The sequence below is a fragment of the Falco biarmicus genome, chromosome 14 (genome assembly GCF_023638135.1).
Source record: "Falco biarmicus isolate bFalBia1 chromosome 14, bFalBia1.pri, whole genome shotgun sequence".
Lineage (NCBI taxonomy): Eukaryota > Metazoa > Chordata > Aves > Falconiformes > Falconidae > Falco > Falco biarmicus.
In genome coordinates this window covers 22218407-22244289 of record NC_079301.1, presented here as the reverse complement: position 1 = coordinate 22244289, position 25883 = coordinate 22218407, and the positions used below count along the sequence as shown (strand labels likewise).

The 25883-nt window shown below is 42.0% G+C and overlaps 1 protein-coding gene across 7 annotated transcripts in view; it reads right to left on the bottom strand.

Moving 5' to 3' along the window:
• The window catches only part of C14H8orf48 (chromosome 14 C8orf48 homolog), a 114275-nt gene that overhangs the window by 70505 nt on the left and 17887 nt on the right, over window positions 1–25883 (bottom strand). Inside the window, exon 6 of one of the 7 annotated variants that reach the window (XM_056359256.1) lies at window positions 20483–20557. The exons of 5 other annotated variants lie outside the window; for them this stretch is intronic. In XM_056359256.1, the coding sequence (XP_056215231.1) occupies window positions 20483–20557 (75 nt within the window). Of the gene's footprint in view, window positions 1–20229; window positions 20558–25883 lie in introns of those variants that run through there. One more of the 7 variants, XM_056359258.1, reaches the window with a different exon arrangement.

Here is a 25883-nt window from a genome sequence, read left to right as displayed (position 1 = left end):
TCTTACTCACAGGGTACTCATGCAATATAGTCTCTAAGGAGTTAACAGAATATCAGCTTTCTTCTTCTTCTTCACAGATGACAGGGTATAAAACACTTCCCTTGCCCCGCAGCAACTCCATTTCCACACTAAAAATCCCAAAGCAACACCTTCAACATACCACGGGAAGCCAGACGTAAGTGGATGTTGCAAGTTTACTCATATCTTGGGTGCCATATGCTATACGGTAATATTTTGGGCTTTTCAAAAAAGCGTTGGTTTTCTACTTTTTTAACGTGTGTGTGAGGAAGTGTCTGCCACCAAGTTAACATTGCTCCATTGAGCTGGAAGCAACAGGCCCAAGCATTCCTGAAGAGTAAACATTATGGTCTAGATAGGGTATTATATCTCTTGTTCTATTCCCCTGTGACGCAAAAGGCTTCCAACACCCAGCTCTGCAACAGACTGATGATCCAACGTGAAAGATGTGCTGGAAGAAACCTGATGAGTTAAATCCCACTATAACCATGTATTTTCCATTACGTTGGGTCCAATTCCAGACAGCACAATCACACGTAAGGCAAAGTGACAAGCCGCGCTGCGCTGCAGCCTAATGCGGAGTGACAAAAATACAAAACTCCCTGAAACAGATTTCAGGAAGTTGCTTGTGGGGAGGGTGAGTGGAGGAAGGTGGTAATTAGCAGATCTGCAGCTCACCATGGACTCGGTGTTCAGCTGTCACTCACCCACTCACGCGCTCCTGGGAATTTGTGGAAGACATTCCTGTCTCTTGGAGATGGTGTCCCTCCACATACTGTGCAAATGGGCACCTGTGGAGGGAACCCTTCCACCTCACTGCTCCCAAAAGCAGAGGACCCCTTGTCCCTGGCCAACCAGCTCCACATCTGCTGGGTGTCGGGGCGGATTTCTCCTCAGAGTTATCAATCTGAATCCCAACCAAAGATCACACCAGATGTCAACACCAGGGTGCTGAGCAGTCCACAGAAAGTTAATATCATGTCATCTGACCGTTTTTGGCTGGACTGATTTTCAAATCATTATAGTTTGACTATATCTTTTATTTTTTTACTAGATTTAGTACTAGTGAGAGAGATAACTCACTTATCTCTATTCTACCAGTTATTCAGAGAACACACGGAAGTTTCAGTAATTTAGGCTCTCTTCTTTGGCTTGCTAGTCTTATATAGTTTAGATAACAAAAGGATCATTCCTCAGACTAAAGCAGAAAGCCCAGTGTTTGCTCTTCATTAGCTGTAATCTTCTTTCCTAACATAAGGAATGTCACTTCATCTCCAGCGATGATGGAAGACTCTATGTGATTTTTAAGATGGCTGTTTGAAACCTTCAAAACTTACTTAAGACCAACAAGTAATCCCCAACCCTGACAGACTAGTCTCTACAGGCCGCATCTGGATTCCTAGTTAAAAAGGGGAGGCCTCAAAGTATTTTCTCATCTTTGAAATGCCTATGTGCACAGCACAAGTACGTGGATACCCTCATCTAGACGGCATACATATGAAAGTCAGCCACAGTTCCAGAGCACATTAAACAGTTGCACTTCAGTAAAAACTCTGTAAAGCAGCTTCCTATATGATGTAAAGAGGAGCCTCCGTTTCTGATTAAACATTCTCTCTGCAGCAGTGATCCAGTGATTCAGAGATACACGCAGATCTCCAGTCCCCTTTCATATTTTCTGATTTTCAACTAATAAGCAGGACAGTACATCTCACGGCTAAGAAAACTTTTGTAGCTAGATTAAATTCGAGAGTCAAAAGTGAACTAGCATAATATCTGGGTGCAATGGATGTTGTTGCAGCGTTACCAAAATCTTGTGGCTCTAATCCCAAGTGTCATATCCTACATTATTCCTAAATTCCCAGCTCCCTGCATTAGAAAGAAATTTTAATGGTTGTAAAAGAAACTCCAAAACCATGAACTGAGAATGAGTTACAGACTTGAAAATGATCAAAACGATACAGGTATTTTTAAAAATCTAATGAATTTTAAGTTGGCCTCAAGGACTGTCAAAGGCTGGTGCTAGCACGCTACTAGCATGCTAGAGATGCTGTAAGGAGGTGACGTACGGCCACAGAGACTCGGTACTGTTCTCTCTTCGATGGGTGTGACAGGTAGGCTGTTGTCATTCCCACATTATGCAAAATGTAGGGAAAGTAAATCGAATAGTTTAATACTCAATCTCTCTGCCTAGAGCTGGAGAGCAAGACAGCACGGACACGGGAACACTAGAGGGAGCAAAGACAAGAAAGCAGATGAAGAGGAATGAAGGCAGGGAAGGAAAAGCCACACCAGCTTCTGAGGCAGCGAGGAGGGGAAGGGAAAGGAAGGGTTTGTGTTTCTTGTGCTTCCAGCATTGCATCACATTGACTGAGCACAGGAACAAAATAACGGCCCTTTCTAAATGTGTACAACGGAACGGAACCAGCTGGATTCTCATTTATTATGCACATATTATTATGGATTCAGGTTCTTAGGTCACACAGTCATCACTTGCAGCCGGGTAAGCACCTTACTGGAGGTGGCTCTGCCCGTTACTGGGGGTAGCTTTTCCCATGTTCAGCAGCTCTTCCAGAAAGTCTGGATTCCAGCTCACTCCCCTGGAGTGAGCTGCGTCGAGGGCAAGCGGGAAGGGAAGAAAGCAGTAACACATTTTGCTGTCCGAGTGAGCTATGCAGACAGCTCATGCCCAGCAGACAGATCCATCCTATCTGGTTCTTCTCTTTTGTTTTGGGACTGGAACTTTCTTAAACCACCCAAGCTAGTTTGAGGCTTTCTCACTAGTTTCCTCCACTCAAATGACAAACAGCTATGCATCCCAACCAAGCTTCCCTTTAAATAATCAGAATATGACAGAGCTGCTCTTTCCACAGTTTAATTCTCTCCCTTTAAAAGTTATTAGAAGTTATTAGCACTTCAGGAGTCATTTTACAGCTTTGAGCTTTCATCCTCTGCTTCCACAAGTCAGTTCCCACTGAGCTGCTTCATAACTTGTTTAATAGTTAATTTGTTTGGACATCATTAAAAGTATTAAGGCTCCAGGCAACAAGGACATGCCAATTACTGTGTCATGTAATTTAATTGGGGTTGGGGGAGGGGGGGAAGCAGCAAACATCAGTTTTAAACTGCTTAAAGGCTTGTAGCTCTTGCTGCTGAGAAATACGAAGAGAAACTGATCTGCTCAGAAAGCCTGACGATTTAGGTTCAAACAGGTGTAGATCATTTATTCTGGGTGCTCAGCAGATGCTGAGACATGAACTGTGCATGTGAAATACCAGCTTAAGCGGCTCTGTCATGATGAAGCCTGCCTTAGCTTCTAGCAAAACTTCAAACCACTACAACAGAAGGTTGGAAAAACAGCCTTCTGAGAAGTGGCATTTTGACAGGATTTTTTTAAAGCATTAACTTTTGTTTGCTGGAGCTTTCCTTGCAAAGTACTGGATCTGCATCCCAATGCATTGCCGTTTTATATAAAATATCTCAGCGCCACTTATTATTTCAAAAATATTCTCAAAAGGTAGGTATCCAGACTTGTTTACTGTAGGTAGGTTCTCCTGGCATTTAATGGATAAAGCCTTTGGAAAAGATTTACCGCAGACTTAGCTATACCTTATTTTATGTATATACTTTTGAATTATTATTATCAGTAGAAGTAATAATAATAATGTAATATACTATATAAACAGCTACCTATTAGTTATATCCCACACCCTTTCAGGGAGATGACACATACCAGACAATTATGTCCTTTTGGGGTAATCTTAACCCAATTTCCCAACTGTCCAAAGGCTCCTTTTGCCAGTACTAATTCTACCTTTAGTAGAACTGTGCAGCTTGGTGATATTAAACTCAGCAAAACTCTAAAGTATAGAACCATTTTTCAGGTTTAAAAACGCAAACACTAGGGAATGCTCATAAGGTCAGCCCTATACTAGCACCACTTTGCTGAGCCAGGGTTACAGTATCCCGTGCTGGCAAAGAGCTCCAAGGCGAATGAAACTGCACCGGTATAGCTGTACTTTGTACAAATATAATAAAACTATCTGCTCGAAGAAAACACGCACCACAAAAGGATGAGATTCACTGTCACATGGGCTTTGGCATCGCACATCTTTTCCTGTTCTTGAATGATGCACTCACCAGAAATCTACTGTGCACACCTCACTTGAGGCACACCAGTAAAAACACTATTTTTCCAGCACAAATGTGACTGCATGAGTTTCTCCTGGCGTAAGTAAAAGAATAAAAAAATCCTACCACGGAGTGTCACGGTACACAAATACCACTTTCAAGTTAGCTACATGTAATAGCTATACAAAAGACATTGACAGGTTTTGAGTGGAAAGTTCAGGCATCCAGAAAATACAGTAGCATCTGGTGTGTGGATCAGCAGAAACAAAGCTTTTCAGAATAAAACTGAAAGGGGGAGAAATGCTAGGGTCTGTGAAATGTAACAAGTGATAGATGCACACATGAGCCAACAAAACCTTTCACAAGTTAACACCACTAGTACAGGTGTGAAGTTACTTTTTTTTCCCCAAGGATGAGGAAACAGACTTGTGAATACACAGACCGAGACACATGCAAACACATAAACTCAAAGGTTTATGCAAATATAGGATACATATATCTAGTATTTGAGAACAAAAATCCATTAAAGCTCCATATCTAAACAGCAACACAGAAAGTTTTAGACCAACTGTTGGAAAAAAACCCACCAAAACCCAAACCAGAAATGGATCAAAAACTTGTCGCACTTGCTATGTTTCCCAGGGTGATAGGTACCGCTGTGGAAGGAAAACTGGAAATTTACTGCTGCAGCACACTCCACACCATGTAGCAGACCTGAATGCAACTGGCCAGAAATTCTACTTTAACTGTGTTCATTTATCACACAGCAGAAAAAGCATGTACATCCAGAGTGGAAATCAAACTGGAATGCAGGATTCAGATGTCCTCCCATCACGCTCTTAGAAATACCCAGGCTTAGTCCAAACATTTTGTATTTGCAGTCCTGTTGGTGGTCGTCCATGCATGTCCATCTAGAACTGTCCCACTGATAGTAACTTCTGAAGTCATTGGCCAATGGAAATCCAATTTCAGAAGGGCTCAGAGAAAATCACATTTCATGAAAAAAAGAGGCTGGATAGAGCAAAGAAACTATAACAGTCTCCTTATAGCACCCTCTTATAGCAAAGAGGTTTTTGATTAAGAGAGCGAATTTGCAATACACCTGATGACTCACACGAGTGGGGGATGAAAATGCACCCCTTGTCTTAAAAAATTATCCACAGAAATGTGGCGTAAGGTTATATTGTGGCTTAAATGACCTTGAGTACAAACACAGCACTGCTAACAGAACCTGATAAAAGAGCAGTATGATCTCAGCGTGTACTTTACGTCTGTTTCTAAAGTCCTGTTTGGAGCCCTAAGCCAATACCTCTTCTATGGTAGCCAAATTCAACACTAACTCCACTTTGTGCCTAGAAATAAGGCAAACCGGGGAAAATATTGTTAAAAACTACCGTGATGGAATGCTACTGACAGAACCAGAGCCTTTCTTGCTAACTTAAAACACGCACAACAGTTTCTTTTAAATACCTACTGAAATGAGACACAGCACAGGGTAACATCTCTTCCTAAGAAAGTCACTTTCTTTTTGATATATATGCACATATATCATAACAAGGTAGCACATCCAATCTGTGAGTTTCCAAAGCTCATCTCTCTGGTCATATTTCTCTTTCCTCCAGCTATGATTCCTGTCCCTGGGCATGAATTGAGCACTGAGTCTTCTGCAGCAATCAAGTGTTGACTTCCAGAATCCCCGTTCCAAAGGCAAGAGATTCACTTTGGCAGAACCGCAGGAAACATCCCACACTGCTCAAAGAACACCTTAAAAAGTGTATGTATGTAGTATTTGTTACACATAATAGACCAAGTTGTGTAACAATGACTCAGTTCTCATCCCATTCCAGTTCAGATTGTCTCAGCAGTATCACCAAAATCTTGACTGGTCTAAAGCTGGTTATGTTTCCAAGATACGTTGTCATCCTAGCGGAAGATAAACCTTCAACCCAACAAATTTAGCTACAGAGACAGAGCTGTGTACTGGGCAAAACACTCCTCCTGGCTCTTCCCGCTCCTGATCAACTTGTATTCCACTGTCAGGAGCAACCTTAGACGAGCTCTTTGACTACCAATCACCCATGATTAAATAGGAGATTCATTAAAAAAACTAAGCCGCTAGTCATTGCCTTGTATGTCTTACTGCAGTATTATATCTAATGGTCTTTCTCAAAGAGTTAAACATATTGCTCTTTCTTTTGTGTCAAGATTATGAGATTAAGAGAAATTAATCAGTTTTCATTTACATTCTATGTTAACTATGAATAAAAGAAACAGAATTAAAGATTACAATTTCCTTAACTAAAGACACGCTCTAAAATCTCATTCATTTGAAAGTAAGTAAAACCCACAAGTTCCTATTTACTAGACTTGTCCCCTATAGTCAAACGTGCACCTGCTCACCTAATTGATACCCATTTTTGGAATTTTGTCTTTATTTAGCATGGCAGAGCCTACACAGTTATCAGAGTGCGAGCTGGATTCTGTTCTGGCCCAAACATGAACAGAGCAGTTAACCAAATTCTGATCACAGCCTCTCTCCTGCTGGTAACGTTTGAGCCAGCAGAGCCCGGTTTGACTCTTAGATCCCACGCTGAGCTTGCAGCTGGCAATTATGAAGAACCCCAACTTTCTATTTATGAAGTGAGAATACCGGATTGAGAAGCCACTGAGAAACCACAACCATGGAACCCCATCAAGCTACTGTTAGGATCACCCACAGACTAGAGCCACAAAACACCTCAAAGCAAATGTTTACACTTTGCTCCATAAAATACAGTGAGGAAAACAGTGGGAGGAATCTAGCAGGCCAAAAAAGATGACATTTGTGTAAATATCTGCCTCCAACCACTCAGTTCCTAACCTTGCAGGATTTCAAAGTCCATAACTTCTTTTAGCACACCAGCTGCTTCTCCTTCAGAAACGGTGACAGCAGGCAGTGTGAAAATGACATGACTTGGAGACAAACCAGATTTATTTAAAAACAACGTTTATATATACTACACACAATATTCCAAGTTAAAAGAACATTATTGAAAATGCTAAGTCAAATATTCAAAAATTAAGAACTTCCAGAATTAAGATCGCCTATGCAATCTTAATTTGAATCTGTTGTTATGCAGTGTGCTACCACCTTCAATTACATGATCACATATTACTTTTTCTGCAGGACCCTTGCCTTGTTCAGAGCAGAGGGTGGATGATTCTCAATTAGCAAGCAGCTATTCAATATTTGTTTTCTTGTTGTTTAGTGTGCAGCCCGTTTCTGATGGCTTGCCTCCACAGGGGGTTACTCAGAAACAGCTGAACAATTCCCTGATTGCAGAACAAGACCTTTTCATCTCTGCTTAGTTTAACCCACTTCACCAAACTCAGACTCTACTCTGAGCACACATGATTAATTTATTCATAGCTTTTCTAAGGTTTACATTGCTAATACATTTTTGATGAACTTATTGTCCCAACACTTCCATTTTAACTAGACTGGCTGAAAAAAAATATTAGAAAGTTTCTGTGTGGTAAAAGTATTCGTTAATTTGGGATATACAATTTAGAAAATGAGAGAATGCTTTTTCTAGACTGCTCAGCATTATAGGGTGCTTTAAATGCTAAAAACTCAGGTCCAGCTGCAGCTCTAAGTATATGGTGCTGCTGCAGATCAGATACTGCCTCAAACTAAGTATCCAGAAAATGAGGAACATCCAGTTAATGAACACTTCAGAAAAGGTTTTATTTGCAGTAACTTGGCACTAGAATCTCAGTAGTAAAGGCAGAAATTAAATAAAGTTTTCCAAGGCTGCATTTAGCTGGGTTAACAATGAGACCCAGTAATGTGGCTATCAACAGAACAAGCACTGCAAATGCACCCAGATCCACAGACCCAAAAGATTCAAGTGCCAGACCAGAAAGACGAAGGGAAGAGAGGGACAAGCACCAGGATAAGGGGACTCACTACTCTCCTTCCATCAAAATCAATGTCAAACATACTCTTGTATGTCAACTGCCCTGGTGAGACCACTTCCTTTCTTCCTGCACTTTAAATCGTTGTTTGGTATGTATTTCCAAACTTCTGCAACCATTGAAGCTGTGTAGGAAAGTCCAAGACTTTTTCGTAACACAACCTGCCAGGCTTCCAGTTTATCACTAAACTGGTAGCTTTATGTGGAGCAGTGCAAGAAGGGATGAGACTCTTTGTCAGTGATCCTCACTTGTTTTAGCTGGAAGGTGAGGAATGGCAAGGGGTCTCTGGTTCCATGCCAGGCTGTGGAGAGGCATGTGTTCAGAGCCCACTGCCTGTTTCCTTCGGGTCCCCTTCTTTTCCATCACTGCCAAACTGTCTCTGCTCCACTCCTGTCTTCACATCTGATTCTTCATCCTATTTTCCCGTTTTCCTCACCAGACACTATCAGTATCCACATTCCTGTTCCAGTCTCTGCAGCCGCTCCCATATTAGCTCCTGGACACAGCTGCCTTCCTCCTAGATTGTCCCCAACCAGTTCCTCCCCCATCCTAGAGAAGCACATTCCCTAAAAGCACATCTTTTCCACTTTCCCTGTATGTACTGGCTCCCCACCCTAATCACCCTTTATAAAGTGCTTAACCGAATGCACTGTCTCTTCATCCCCAGTTTCTGTTCTGGGCTACCCTCACCTCACCTCCAAGTACAACTCAGCCTGCCAAAGTCCAGAGTTACAAGTCCTCTAAGACCTCTTTTGATCCAGGCTGCTGCATGGTCGGTGGTGACAAAATCTGCAGGTGCTTGGGCTTAGGGTTGGCTATCCGCAACGCTCTGGAAAAGCTAGTTTAAAACAATTACAGAATCACAGAATGGTGAGCGTTGGAAGGGACCTCTGGAGATCATCTAGTCCAACCCCCCTGCTAAAGCAGGTTCACTGGTTTCCTGAGATTCCTGAAACTGCCCAGAGGTAAGATTCCTCAATTCCTAAATTCAGGTTTTCCCTTCATCTGCCCTCTGAAGGAGAATCTGCCATGATTTGTAGGAGACTTGCATGCTTATCCTCACAGACTAATGTGAACTTCTGTGAACAACTCAGTCTGTACTGCACTTATAACTTGGCCAAACTTGGGTAAATTTTAATAAAGAGGGGGGGAAAAAACTACTAATGGTGACAAATTTCATCACACCAGCAGGTTTTAGTTCCACACTTCAGGACTAGAAGCACTAATACCTTAAAGGGAAAGACTAAAAACCCCTGAGACATACCCAGCTGACATGGTGTTACACGTTCAGCACATTGTCACCAAACAACTGCAACTGAGAAACAGAGCTTAAGCAAAAAAGCTTAAGGAAACCTCAGGAATGGAAGAGCTAACTGATGATAATTGGTCAAGTGATGTAAGGTCTTGCGCTCAAATGGATGATGGTTTTCTGTTTGTACTTCTGCATCCAGGCATCAATGCACAGAACCGTATCACCTCTGGCAGAAATCAGGAAAGCAGCAGGGTACAGCGCAGGGCACATGGAAGTCCATGGTGTGGCACAGAAGAATAAGGGACACTGAGTTACTGGGAATGAGAGTTAAGGGAGAAGAGGAGGTATACAAATCTTTTGGCACGGAAAAAGAGAGCAGAGATGGATGCACAGGAAAGCAGAAAACACAGGGTTTCTGGCTGCAGACTATCCCTGAAGCACAAGAAGAGAGAATGGCCTGGGAAGGTGGCGCACAGATCACTGCGAGCAGAAGCATCTAGCAGGAACAGCTAGTTCAGGCTTCAAAAGAACTGATGCAAGTGACTAGAAAACACACAGCTGCTCTTCAGAAACCTATGAGAATTAAGGTGTTTTCAGCCCTCTTTGCACCTTCTTCAACCTGGGCTCCTCTCAGGCCAGTGCAATCAGCACAACCACTAAAGCACCGTGTGCCCATCAGCACGCCACACCTTGCATGGAGTCTGGCTGTGATTTTAAAAGCTTCTCCTGCCTAAAAGAAGCCAAAAAGTTAACCCTGTTCTGTGTCCTAATGTATTGATGTGACGGTAGAAGCAAGATAAAAGGATGGAAAAGTGGAGTTCATAGCAACCAGTTTACTCCCTTTTCTGGCAGTCCCATCCCAGAAAGCAGCTCTCTCTGGAAGAGTCCAGCTCCAAAGCCTCCAGGCTGGGCTTCCCGGGAATCTCTGCAGGAAGGGAGGCAGCTGCTGCTATTTCCCTATCGAAAGAAAACGAAAGACTGTTAACCTTAGGTCTGCCAACTGTTGAACGGGGCCTTCTTAAGCTCCAAAAGCTGCTTTATTTCCATTTTAAAAGAAAATCAGAGGTTGGAAGAAAAAGCTTCAGACACAAAACACAGGAGGGTATGTACAGCACGTGGAAGTCCACTTACAGGAGTAGGCATGTGTTTCATGAATGAGAAACTGTCCAGAGACACGACTGGTGTTGAAAGTTAACTAGTTCGACATGAGGCAAGAGAGGCAACAAAAGAAAATCCAAGAAATGACAAGAGATCTGTTCTGGGATTACTCGGGGTCATTCCAAAGAACATGTCTTTAACAGTTCCGACCTTTCCAATACAGCAGTGTAAAGTAAGATATACCTATCCTACACGCATTAGAATGCTTTTACTATCTTTTCATGTTTCCAGAATGTTCATTATTTGATTTAAGCCGTTTTGAGGAGATTTTTGATCTGGCAAAAGAAACACATTGCCTCTCGGGCCACTAGTGCTAGGACTAAAAATGTACAGAGATACACACAGGAGGAGTTGACTGCAGTGGAAAAATCTAGATTAATATTGCTATTGCTGAACCAGAGTTTATTCCTCACCTAGCAGATCTGAAACCAGAACTGTTTCATGGTAAGAACACAAAAGTCACTATATAAGATCAAACATGTTATCTATGTAGCCCTGGATTCTGACACTGGTCAGTTCCAGATGCTTTTAAAAATGCTTTTACACTTAAAGAGAAAAATGAATACAGGAAATCTGCCCAAAAGGGAATTTCCTTCTTACATGTGCTAAGCAGCGTGTGTCTTACAACCACAGGCCACAATAAAAACACACTGCTTATAATTACGGATGCTCTCATTCCCACATGAACACTGACACCTGTACAGAAATCCTTCAGGGCTTTCAGCCTCAGTGCACACTTGGCAGAAGAGAATTCTACAGGAGAATACTGTGCTATGTACAGAAGCATTTCCTTCGTTAACATTATCTGTAATGCCTTTCAATTTCACTGAATTTCTCCTTCTTCTCAAAAAATGGCAGAGATTAATTAGGAATTTCTGACTTACTTCCTCAGTTTTATGTATTTCATATACTCCTACCATACCCCCTCCTGCCTGCCTTCTTTCTGGAATAAAGAATTCAGGAACTGTCAGTCTTCTCCAGGAGCCATTTCATAGCTACCCATGTACAATGCTAGTGGAACAGTCCAATAATACCCACCAACAATGCCTCTGAAATCTCAAAACTCATTCCACATTTTATGATCAGGCTGCATTCAATTAAAATTAGTGATACTGATAGATGTAGCAGCAGTACTAGGGTAAGCCATTTTTACATTATGTACTCATCCAGGAATAGACTGTTAAACTGATTTTTTTTTATTAAGTAAATTTTGTCTCTCCTAATAAAATCAAACCTTCTGGTTAGGACTGAAGAGGAGAACAACACACAAGTACTGAAACTTTTTGCATAATGTGATTTCATTTCATTAAGTTTGGCTATAAATTTTGCTCTTCCCCTGCAGTCAATATTTATAACTTTATCAAAGAGGATTTTGATGGCCTGGCTTTGATGAGAAACTTTGCTTTTAATAATTCTTTTTTTAATGCATGCATGCTCCGTTCTAAATAAGGAAAGCCATATTCCCTTCTCACTGTGCCAAGGTGAAATGGTGACCCATTACACGTAATGGACTTGTTTCAATCTCTACATAATGAGAATAGCACCTTGACAACAATGTAGGCATTGAAGGCAGAAGAGGAGAAAACATTACCTTGGGAGTAATCTCCTTGTATCACATACGTACATTACAGTGGTATCTGATGTGCTTTAATTCATCAGTCTTTGTAGTTTAAATTTCTGAGAGAAAGGACAAGCTGGAAGCGTGAAAAACTACTAATTATAACATTTAAAATAGAAGCAGCAATAGCAATGTCAGTAATCTGACTGGGACATCACAGAATTTTGCAACAATGAATAAGGAACATTTCACTGCAGACTGGGAGAGAAACTTTAGGTCATTTTTCAAAGCTTGAAGAACTTCAGGAGTTACAAACATTCATTTTTCTTCTAGCCCTTCAGTTGCTGTCAGAACATACTGTGGTCCTTCTAACGGCTCCCCTGAACTTCAATTAGCATGCATTGTCAAGAGATCATAAGCACATAAGCATTGGATCTGTGGGCTTAACCGTGGTATCAACTGATTTTCTGAGAAGCCTCAGTTTTCCTGGAAGAGGCAGGGCTACACCACAACTGCTCCTGTAGCTGGTCAACACTGTGTCCTCCGACATAGTCATAATCCCCAACGGACTGATACAGTTTTTGACCAGTTATGAGCCTTGAAAGAGAGAAGATTCAGGAAGTGGCAAATCTGATAGCGAGAGAAATTTTAGTGTATTAGTCATACTGGATTAAGAACCAAGTATTTGAAAAAAAGATTCAATGTAGCATAAAAATAAGAACATTTTCAGACATCCATTACTGCTTTACTTATGAGTTCATAGGCAAAATGTTGGGGAGAGTTAAATATAAATAAAAATGGAGGAAAAACTACCCTTGCACTAATACAAACTGGTAGAAATTTGTATCCCCAGGTCTTTGCATATGTATATGTATGCATATATATAAATATGTATGTATACACGCATATTATATATAGCTTTTTCAGTTGACATAAGACACTTCAGTAAGAAGCTGTGTATAAAAAGAAATATAAAAGGAAGTTTTATGAAACGCATAAGACAGAAAAGTTCAGTCAGTAAGAAAAGAAGAACTTGGGGATGAAAATACAAATAAGGGCTAACCAGACCGGTAAAAGCCTTTGTTAGGCTTGTTATCTCCCATTGCATGCCGGTAATACAGGGAAATTATTAAAAAAATAAAACCAAAGAAAATATCTCAAACTCTATCAACAGAGGAATGGATGGCATCTCTGTCAAAATCGGGCCTCTGCACATTTGAAATGGAAGTTATACATAAAGGTCAGTCTCTAGGTAATAAAATCCAGCTGAGAAATTTCCAAGTTTAAAGCACAGGACAGGTTCTAACTGTGTTTGCAGCATGCCTGTATTGTAGTAAAGATGTAAAGTGCTTTTTCTCCACTCCATTGATTTGCCCTATAAAAGAACCAATTGCAATTGCAATTCTTCTCCCCTCCAGAGTAAGCAGCTGCACTCCCTGGATTCCTGTAAGAGACCCGCAGGAAGCAGGGAGTCTGGAATAGGCACAGGTTACCCCCCTGCACCCCAGGCTGGGGAAATGAAAACAAGAAGCAAAAAGTTATACTGCACAGGTAACATGGCAGAGAACGGCACTGCACACCAAAGGATTCAGTTACATATTTTGATCTACACTAACGTGAAGGTTGCTTTTCTTGATGTGATATCCTGATTGATATAATATCTAATTCATTAGATATTCAACTTCATTAAGAAGTTGCCAAGAATCAACATTTTGACTGTTATAGCCTTTAACTGCCAAAGCTGGTTAATTTTTCTGAAAACTGAAGGAAGGATAGTCACTCTGTAGGCAGGTGCAACTTGTTTGATGACTGTTTGAGTAATTTTTGGGTGCGCAGCAGAAAAGCTCTCCTGTAGTTTTACACAAACTGGATACACCAGGCCTCTCGGCTTTGTTGTGGCAATTCACCTGGTCACTAATTTCCTCTTCATCTGGTATCAAATTTTAGGACAGAGCTTCTTTCGGGCAGGATGCTTCTGTAAGCAAAGGAACAAGATAGCCTACTTTTCAAAGCTAATTTCTTTTTTAAAGTGTGGACATGAGGAAGGTGGCAGAGGGTGGGATGTGACTTAAAAGCAGATGGAAATGCAGAAGAACAGTTGCTTAGCACCTATAAAAGTCAGACCCACTTCTTCGCAAGATATGTATGTATTTAGGTACCCACATTTAGGCATCCACATTTGAGTTTTGGCCTCTAAATAACCAAAATCCATCACAGGTTTTTTGGAATGTGCAGTTGATTGAATAAAGATATTAAAATGATGATTAAAATAAGAATCATGCTGCGGTCCTAGCAGCAATCAGCTCTTCAGCACTCAGGGACAGCTTTTGTATTACTGATGGTCCTATTGGGAGCCTTGCCATCTATTAATGAATGACAGGCAGAGATCAGAAGAAGGTGCTGTAGAAACTTAATTCCACAATGATTTCTCAACCACTGGGACAATAAGGGATCAGCCAGCAGCCTGCTTGCCTTTGTCTGAGCAAGAGAGGCGACTAAGAGCGCGGCAACTATCCAACCCAGACTGTTTTATGCAGGCATATGTGTATTTTGTAATGGGTCTGTAGCATCTATTTCTCTGGGACTGAATCAATACCACGCAGCAGGACAGAGACAGACATTATTTCAGAAATGAAAAAAAAAAAATAAATTAAAGCCTGTGCAAATGCTAGATTGCCAGCCAAGAAGAATGTGCTCAAAAGCACTTAGAAGCTGAATACATTTCTTTTACATCTACTCTATTTCTTACTCAGTTAGGAAAACTCACCTGATAAAAGAAGCAAGAAATTTCCCTGCTTAATGACACAGATAAGGGAAGAAAACAGAAGCATCTAATTCCCATAAGCATCTCTTGTCTTTGTCTTAGGCTGCTTTTTATGCCTCGATTATGCTAACACTATTAATCTTGGTGTCTGTGACTAACTCCTGGGTTTTTATGTTAGTGACCTGATTCTGCACTAACACGCTCCTCCCAGTTTGGTGAAGCTCCCCATGTGATCTATTCTTCCCCCTAAATAAAGTTGAAAAATTTGGCTGGGATCAGTGAGTGCTGCTGAGGTAGCGGGTGTGTGGAGCTATTCCGCCCTCCCTGCATCTGCAGCACAAATAACCCGCCTGTTCAGCACTATCTGCCTCTCGGTTTTAAAGACCAAGGGGGGACCAGACTGGCCAGTTAGCAAGGTCTCGGGCTACCTCCATGGTCAGGCTTCAGCACAAGCTCCCAGCCTCGCCACCCCCCGATCACTCTCCCCTTTTGAAAGTAGCCCAGCGAGCCGAGGAAGATGTGGCCGGAGAAGGTGAGTGCTGCATGGCTATGATGAATCCTTTGTGCGGAACCGGAGGCTCGTTACAAAGTGGAGGAGGGAGGGGGCAGCGGTTGCAGTTTTTTAAACGGACACAGTCGAAAGCCTCCTCTCCTTCCCCATTATGCAAAGGGCACGTGTGCCCCTTTCAGAGAGAATCTACCTAATGAGCTGATTTCCCAACAAAGCTCATTTTCCTGGCGCGGGGCGCAAAGCGCAGCAGCAGTAAGCCCAGGCGTCAGAACTGCCTGCTGCAGACGTGCGCTCGGCCGGCCGGGCAGGCGGGTGCCTCGGCGGGCACAGCTCGCAGGGCAGCTCCCGCTGCGTCCCGCCCCAGCCCCCCACAGCCCCCCAGGCCGGGCACCAGGGCAGGGTGAGCGGCCAGCACGCGGGGCTGGCACGGCACGGGCATCGCAGCAGCCGGCGTGCAGGGCTGGCACGGCACGGCGATAGCCGGCGCGCAGAGTTGGCACCTGGCAGGCAAGGCTGGCACAGCGCGGCACCAGCACGCAGGCTGGCATGGCACGGCACCACAGCGGGCAGCGCGGTACCAGCATGCGGGACTGGCACGGCACAGCACGGAGCACAGCAGCATCCAGGGCTGCACCACCCACTCTGCTGCCCCCCGACCCGGCCCAGGGCCACTCGTGGCCCCCCCCGGGGTGAGCCAGCTCTAGTCAGAGGCTTGACCATCTTCCCCTGCGTACCAGCAGCTTTCCATGCATACACCTGCCACGCACCCACCGTGCACAAAAGATGTATCCAACATCCTCCCTCACAGCACAAAGGTGCACTGAACTCCCCTATAAACACAGCCGCCTCCTCTCACACAACGTGCATCTTTCCCTCCATCCTCACTGGGGCCCAGGGACCCCCCACCCTTTCCCACTCATCATGCACCTGCTTCTCCACATGCATATAAGCCCTGCATTGCTACCTCTGCACGAGGGCTAAACCCCCCAAACCACAAAGAGGGGAAGGTGACGTGCCCTGCAGCCCCTGCCACCCATGGCTAAAGCAGTGCACCGGCACCTGCCACATCACTCGCTGATCTCTAACATGTCCCCTCATCTCAAATGCATTTGACATAACTTTTCCTGTTGGAATGTGTTTTGGAGCTGAAGGGAAAAAATCAACGCTGACCAGTAAGCACTGAATGCCTAAAGAAAGTCTTTATTCCCTTCTTTCCCCGTGCCTACTCTCTTAGCCTCAGTACTGGGACCAGCTTACTGCACACCAGTTCAGCCCACCCCAGAGACAAGCTCCCTGGGCTTTAAGACTGGGAGAGGAGGAAGGAAGGGTGCTTCCTGCTTGCTTAGGAACTCTCAAATTGCACAGAGACTGGCCCCAGCCCATGCTGTGGGAAAAGTAACATAGCCTTATTTCAGAAACATACAGACACAAAGTAGCTGCATCTAAAACGACATTCATCACTTCCCCCCTCAGCCCCCTGCTCTCTCCCATCCTTTAACTTACTCTTTTTGTTGCACAAATTTAAAGGTGAAATTCCCTGAGTATTAAATATACTGTAGTCCTAGACTGTAACAGGCACACTGGCTAGAATGAGAAGAGTTTTCTTTTTCAATGAGTTGGATGAATACTTGAACGTTCAAACATCTTTTGCTCTTTGGCACATTTAAAAAAAAAATGTTATCCCTGCAGGAGTTTCAATCTTGGCAGATTTTAGATCCAAGAGAAGGGCTGTAAAGTGTCCCATCCATAATTACTTTTCTTGCTAGCAGGGGGAAAGGTGAAAAAAAGGAGAAGAGATTAAAAAAGGGAGGGGGATACAAAAGCAGATCTCATTTGTTCATCTCCCTTTCACAGCCAATTAGCCAGAATCAGAACCCTCCTTCACCTGCAAAGAAAATGAGAATTTAATGAAAAGGCCACTGATTGTCTTAAGATCTTATTTCATTAAGGTTCATAGGTTTTGGTTTTGTTAATTTGAATTCAGCTCTAAACAGCTTTCAGTTGTTTATCCTTTAACTCAAGGGAACAATTAAACATGCACTTGTACCTGGACTGGTAAGTACTTGTTCTGACTCCAAAAAACACGTAACGTGAGCATCAGGACAAACTGATTCTAGAAACAGGCAAATGGAAAAAAAAAATTAAAAAAAATCGCTGAGCAAGTTTATGTATCAGTGTGGCTAGGGAATTGTTTGCACTCCGGGATTTGAGTTTTCAGAGAATAACATCTAAAATATGGACTAATGAAAAAATCCACAAGCTGCCCTCTGTAATTGCAGGATGTAATTGCCCCTGATTTTGAATGGTGGGGGAAGAACTGCATAGAATGTTGTGCAAAAGAAATGAATATGAACTAAATAAGCAAAAAAGTTAACCATGAAAGCCAATTCCAAAGAGAAGAAAGAATCCATATTTTATGGGGTATATATTTTAGCTGATGATATAAGACTGTTCCTTTAGTAAGAAAAGGAAAGAATGGCTTATCAGGAAAACCCATCTTCCAAAAAGAGGAATAGTATGTGCTGTTTTGAGAAAACCAATCTCAACGTGGTTTTTAAAATGCAGTGAAGCCTATTTCAAAGTAAACATAATGAACAGATCTGTTCAACTCTTCAGAGAACAGCAATTTGATACAGCACTGTTTTCCAAGTTTAAAAGGAAAGGGGAAAAAAATCCAAACCCTTCCCCAAATATGCGCACGTAAAAGGAACAGGACTCAGTATCTCTTCCTACCATGTTTTATTACCGTATGCCTAAGCCTCAGTCAGCACACCTATGGGGAGCATTTAATATACAGTTTCAAAGCTACCCTAAAAATGTCATAGAAGGATTTCACTGATCAGGACGATAGGCTTTCCCCATACCACTGGAAAGACAAGGCAGAAGAAGGCTAAAATATGTATCACAGGTACATTTTAGTAGCACTGGCTTAAGGAGGGAATTTGTCAAGCGTTCAGTCTGTAACATGACTTATGTGTAGTTTGTTCCTGGTAATAGGCACCAGCAACTACTATAAGGGTTTGGACTTTGCACAGACAAAAGACAGTTATCTGCCAAAACATGCAGTTACAGGGAGGCTGTAATCACACCTAAAAAGCTGCTGGTGTTTATCAAATCATAGTTATACTAAATTAATATGTTATACTATCATGAGAAGTCACCAATAGAATCAGTGGGATTAATATAAATTTCAGAGAGTGTAAATCCACAACAATACAGATCTGTTGCTCCAATTGTTGCTCTGTACTTCAGGGATTACTTCATTAAAATTAAAACCTTAAAAACCTAAGTTCCATATGGGTTCTCTATAAACTAAATGCCCAGGAAAACAGTACATTACATTTATGGTCCATGCTAAGCACAGACACCTGCCCACACGAGTTCTTCCGGAACATAAAAGCAGATGTCCTGAGCAGTCGTACAGCCTGCAACTTCCATCTGAATCCACGGAAGCTGTTCTGCTCAGCATCTTTCAATGCAGAGGTAAGACGGGATCAGGTTCTGCTCTATAATTACTTGCTTTTGTCATACACAAATTGCCCCTCAGAGATATCCGAGCCTCTTGCAGCTCTAAGGAGAGTCTGGATGCCACTAGATCTTTTTATAGAAATAAGATTGAACTTTCTGTTGGCTTACAGATCTAACCAATGCTGTAAGGAGTTATTACAAGTGCTTCCAAAACTTGCAGTCTTTTCCTCTTCTTGCATAAGGCGGAAGAAAACCTTAGGTATAATGAAGACAGAATAGACCAAACAACTGCTTAAAAGCAGAGTTTTCTTGCTCACTAAGATAAAAATAGCATAATGCATTCTGAGACTAGGGCTAGAATTTTATGCACTTAATTAAAAGATTAATTGACTTTATCTTGTATCTTTATCTAAGTTGCCAGTTATATCACTGGATGTAATCAGAAGGGTTTTATGAAAATTAAGTTCCTAAGGATGACTACATGTAAAAAATCTAATAGAGATATTTTTTTTCTATTTTGTTTTTAGATTAACAATATGGATGACAAAGGCATAATTTGATTTTAAGACTTCCCAGATAAGTCTATGGTGTTTAACACCTACAAACCCAGTGACACTAAACATACCTAGCGTGTCATTCTGTAACGACAAAGTCTATCACTTAAGGCCATAAGCCTAACCTAAAGCACACAGAACCTACAGGGAAGAGGAAGCCTAGCTGGCTCTCAGCTGAAAGCTGATCACTTTGTAAACTTGAAACCTTAAGATTTCCAAAAGCATTTTAAGCATCCAAAAATAAAGACAGATGTACACAGGTTTCGAAAATGGCAAGGGTGGTCTTACATACATATTTAAAATACTCCTAAAATCTAGCCCTTTGCCCTTACACATGAGTTTATAGAAGATGCAGTAAAAAACTAGTAGCAAGGCTAGAACATCTCACTACGTGCTTTCTGAAGCCTTTTCTGCCTTCTCTCCTTCCCCCCTTCCTTCCTTCCTTCCCTCCCTCCTCCTTGTCCCCGCTTTCATTTGCTCCCACTCCCACTGTGGCTTTCATCTGCAAATTTGTGTACAAGTGTATTAGTAGATGTCTTGCTACACTAGCTCTGGAGGAGGAGAAAAGATTCATTTACATATATCAGGTTTACAACATTACGGATACATTTCATACAAATGTTTTTACATCAAAAAGATGCAAATTTAGAGAAAGGAGCCACATTCTTCCATAATGCAATAAAAATAGAAGAGACAATTTGAAAGGCATCAGGGAAATGTACAGGCAAGCTGAAGGCAGAAAGAAAGCCTGAAACTATATTAAAAAGCCAATATATATTTAAGATTATATAAACACTGTAAGTAATTCAACATCTGAAAATGGACAGTGTACGTATGAATGAGTGCACGAGACACAGGCACTAAGATAGAAAACAAAGATTCTTCATATTAATTCACAAGGAGCAGGTTTATAGTTTCAGATCAGTTGTCTTTACTTTGGAAAGACGTTTTTGTGTTCATTTAAGAACAATACTATACATTTCTGTCACTTGCTGCTGTTTATATGTCCTTATCAACCATTCTTAATGTCAAAGTCAAAGAAGTTTCAGTTAGCTTAAGGGTCAGGTACACACAATCAGTTTCCTATTAAAACAATAAAACTGCAGTAGCTCACATATAATGTCTGGCCTTTATCCTTCCAAGAAAGCTGAAGATTTCAGACATCCACCAAACTTGCTTCTTCCTTTGACTAAAACACAGAATCAGGAAACAGAGTTATCCTAAAAATGAATAAATAAATATCCCACAAACCAGAGCCAATTAAAACTTCATAAAAGTCTTGTCTCCCACCTAGCAATTTGAATTTTTTTTTTTTTTTTTTTTTAGGATTCAATGCAAATTGCCATTACTTTTTCTAATTGAACACTGATAATGTCGTTATTACCAAGTCACTACCAAATTGTAAGGGTAAAACTTGCCTCTAAGAGGCAGGAGTCTCAATGAGCCCAGAAATCTGTTGATCAACATTCTTATTTCTTTTCAGTAATTCAGTATTTGACAGATGCCAATAATCTGAATTAATATTTGAAAGACTGATTTTTTGTTCCTCTCCTATAAATTGTATCCAACCTGCTCTTACTTTCTGCCCACAAAAACTACACTAAAGCTCAAAAACATGCTTGTCACTACTTTGTTGGAGTACTAAGTAGAGGGACAGAGGTCAAGCTTGAACAACAAAAGGAGAGACAATACCTATCTTAAGTATATTACAAAATAAGGAGCAGATTTTGTCTCCCCCATCTCATACAGAGTTGTACTTTACTTTAAACATTAGCTTGCTAAAACAGTAAGAGATGAAAACATGAGCCATGACAGCACAGTCCATCCCTAGGCAAGCACATGCACTACATCAATAGCCTATACTTATGTAAATATCAAAGTAAAATACTACTATTTCATTAAAAGTTTTAGAAATGTGTTTGGCTTACAAATATTCTAACATCCTTTCATGAAAAGTTTCTTCCAACAAACCAGCATTTCCAGGGGGAAAGAAAATATATTAAAAAAAATAATCAAACTATTTTTTTAAATACCTAAACCTTTCTAATATATTTTATTAAATGTTAATGAGAATTAAATGTGCACAGTCTTGAGATACTAGTTGACATGTTCATAATGCTCAGATAAAAATACACTGAAGACTTATGACTCACACAAAACCAACAAAACAATGCAAGAATAATTTATTCTCTACTGTTTGAATTAAATTAGAGTATGGACAATGAAGAATGTTTTGGGTTTTTTTAATGGAAAGTTTCCTCATGAGAGTGTGTTGACATTGAAACTTCAGCACGTGAAACCTGACTCAACTCTAAACCAGTGCTTTTGTGTTGAGTACATGCGTGTACTCAACACAATGATTACAGATGACCTGAACAGTCTTAGTGAAATCTAAGCAGAGTCCTAGAGGTCCAACTCTTTCTCAAAAACTGAAATCTCAGTAGGACGTTGCAATACGAGCTGATGCCAAGACATTTACCTCTATTACTACTGTGGTCTCATCAGTGCTGAGTAGAGGTGAATAATCACTTCCCTCAACTTGCTGACAACGCTGTAGCACAGGCGAGGATGCCATTGGACTTTACAAGAGCCCAGTGCTGGCTCACATTCAGCTTGGTGTCCGCCAGTGCTCCCATGTCCTTTTCTGCAAAACTGCTTTCCAGCCAGTTGGCCCCCAGCATGTACTTGTGCATCAGGCTGTTCCTCTGCAGGGACAGGTCTTTGTATTTCCCCTTACTGAACTTCATGAGGTTCCTCTCTGTCCACTCCTCCAGCCTGTTGAGGCTCCTCTGAATGGCAGCACAACTGCCTGGTTTATCGGCTGTCGTAGTTCAGTTGTTGGAGTTGGAGTCCAAATCAGGCAGCCTCACACGGGGCACCAACTGACACAGCACTAGCAAGCTGCAACAAGGCTTTTACTGTCGGTCAGATTCTACTGTCCATACTGCTTCTCCTTCCTCCAGAGGCCAGACCACCCTGCTCCTCCTCCATCCACCCCCCTCTCCCACACTCCTCAGGGCTATTTAACCATTTAGCAGGAACAAGCTACAGCTGCACATCATCCACGTCAATCAACCCGCTGCCTGAGGCAAGGCCACAGCTGCATGTTATCAGTGTTAACCAACCCACTGCCTTCACTCCTCTACAATCAGCCACCACTCCTAGTTTTGTATTATTTGCACACCCGCTGTGCGCACACTCTATCTCATCATCTAAGTCATCAGTAACAATATTGAACAGCACTGACCCCAGTATTAACCCCCAGGGTAACGCCACCACTGACTTGCCCCCAAGTGGGCTTTGTGCAGATCTCAACCCTTTGAGATCAGCAGCTCCACCAGTTTTAAACCCGCTTCACTATCCATCTATCTGGTCCATATTTCATCAGTTTGTCTATGAAACAGTCTTACTGACAGTGCAAAAAGCCTCTCCAAATTCAAGATAGACAACAGCCCCCACTCTCCTTCATCCACCAGGCTAATCACTTCATTGCAGAAGGCTACCAGGTTGGTCAAGGTTATTTTCCCCTCTCATATATCCATGCTGACTACACCCAATTACCTTCTTGTCCTTAATATGTTTGGAAATGGTTTCTGGGAGGGTTTGCTGTTACCTTCCCAAGGGACTGAAGTGATGCTGATCAGCCTGTACTTCCCCAGATCCTCCTCCTTGCCCTTCTTGAAGGCAGGACTGAAATTTACTTGCTTCCAGTCCTCTGAAGCATCCCACAGGTCACCATGACCTTTAAAAACTTACTGAGAATGGCCTTGCAATGACACTGTCCAGCCCCCTCAGCATTTCCTGGGTGTAACCCAACAGCTCCCATGGGTTTGTAAATGTTCGGTAGTATCTTTAAGCATTCCCTAACTCTATACTCTCATATCAAGGGCAAGTACTCACTGTGCCACACTTTTCTACTGGTCTTACGAGGGCTGGGATTGCTGAGAGCACATCTGACCAGCAAAGACTGAAGTGAAAAAGGTATCGAGCACTTTGGTCTTTTTCATGTCCTTGGTCAACACATTTCCTGCCCCATTCAGGTCCACATTTGCCCTAGCCTTTCCTTTGCTGCAGGTATACCTAGAGAAGCCCTTCCTCTTGCATTTGTTCCTTGCAAGACTCATCTCCCAATGGGCTTCAACTTTCATACCGCCATCCCTGCATGCTCCAACAGTGTCACTCTATTCCTCACAGATGACAGGTTCTACCTCCTACATGCTTCCTTTTCACGTCTGAGTTTTGTCAGGAGCTCCCTGTTCACCCATGCAGACTGCCGGCCACCATCACCAAATTTCCTGCACATTGGGATGGACCGTTCCTGAGGTTTTGGTAGGTAATCCTCAGAAATCAGCCAGATGTCCTGGACCGCTCTTCTCCCCAAGAGTGTCTGTGTTAGAATCTTCCAAGCAAGTCCCAGAAGAGGCCAAGGTCTGCTCTCCTGAGCTTCCATGGCAGCACTCTGGTGGTGTCTGTGATCCCAGTGAGCCCATCATCTTGCAACTTCTGAAGCCCTCTAGTCCCTCCTACTGTTTTTTCTCCACACTCCGTATGTTAGTGTACAGGCACTGCAGACAGACACCTGGTCATGTTGATTCCTAGGAAAAAGCAAGAGCTTCTCCCATAAAGCTGCCTTCTTGGCACTTATTTCTGTGCAGACACTTGAGGCAGGCCCCCTTCAGCCGTGTTTTGCAGTTTTTGAGGTTTCTCTCATCTACATCACCCTGCACCCTTTGCTTGCCAACTTGGTTCACCAATTCATCCACAAACAACAGGAAGAAGCATTCTTTGCCCTCAAGAATCTTCAAAGCAAGGCAGACTAGACAGTGGTGGTAGCATTGCCACATCACCCACAGACACTGGGTGGTTTGGTTATAGTCGCTCAGGAGTCTCCAGCAGAGCAAAGAACAGAATCCTCAGACATTGTTTTAAAGGGCTGGGATTTGTCCATAAAAGTAGTCTCCTTCTCCCAAAATGCAGCTGAAGCACAACAGTACTTTGCAGACATAAGATCTTAAAAGCATTCCTGTTTGTATTTTTGGAAATACACATACCTGAACTGATGGTGAAATAAGAGTTACAAATAACATCCACTCACCACCCTGGAACAGTACCGTACAATACCAGATGCCTAATGATTTTATATATTTTATATTCCCCATAGGAATCTGATAGCTGTGGATACATATGAGATGAGATGCAGGTTCAGGCAAGTATGACAAGATCTGATTTTCATTAGTGCTGAGGCATTCTACCCTCCTGGACTTTCACGTGGGTGGTAGACACTTAGCTACTCCATAAATCAAAAGGGCATTTCTCAGTTTAAGTCCTTTTATTGCAGTTTCTTTCTTTAGGCTACTTGAGAAAGATGTTGAATACATAGCCAAGTGGCACTAAAATATTCTATTGTCATAACCTCCTGATATACGACTTGCCAGTAGTACAACATGCAGACATTCATCAAAGATGCGGTATGTTGCACTTGTTCCCTTATGTGAAATGAACTTTCAATCAGCTTTACAAACACGCATATTTTTTTTTTGTCCTAAACTACAGTAAAATCTGGCTTTTAAACTTTCTTTAAAATAAACATTTATTTTTGACTATGTGAACATATTGTTCCAAACTGGCAAGAACTGCTCATTTACATCTTTTAACATCAACAGAATGCTAATCTATAGTAAACAGTCTTTATTACAAACAAGAACGTGCTGTTAATTAGTAAGAGAGACCCTCAGTTCTCTGCTAAGTTGAGTGGGATGAACCATAGATTTCTACAAAGAGGATGAATTGCAATTGCATCCTATCAAACAGAGCATCTCCAAACAAAGTTATGCTGCAAGATCTCCGAAACCTAATTATGGCCTCAAAGCATTTGGGAGTAGGGTGGAGGGGGTTTGGAGCAATCTGTTATTTGAAATAAATAGCTCTGAAAGTGCTTACAGATCCTCAAAGTAAAACATCCTGGGGCCAAATCCCACTGTCCTGAGTGGAAGCAGAAACCAGTAACACCAGACCAGACTTGTTCCTCATCAGATTGAACTCCAAGATGAGATTTGGAATAGGGGAGAGAAGTATGAGGGCAGACCAGCTCTTCACCTTCTCCAGACCAGCTCTTAACTTCAGAACTGCTCAGATGAGTACATTTTTTAGGATGTCACACACAGCATGTATCAAAGCCAAATGACTTAAACATATTTGCAATTCTATCAGAATTATGAAAAAGTAAGGTTTTTAAATTCTAGATTACAGCTCACTGCCTTTAGGGGAGCTCACCTTTTAAATAATCCTGTGTCATTTCTCACCCAGGTCATTTTTCCAGATTCGAGATTTGCAATCAGTGAGGACATCTCCTAAACTCCAGTTAACGAGGACAAAAACCCCAAATCAAAATCCTCTCCAGACAAGCCAAGTTTGAGAGCAAATATCAAAGAAGAGAGGAAAATAAAAACCCTTCGTTAACATGAGAGCTGCTGTTTTGTAGCTGATTTTGTTAATGCCTATGATGTTCGCAAAAC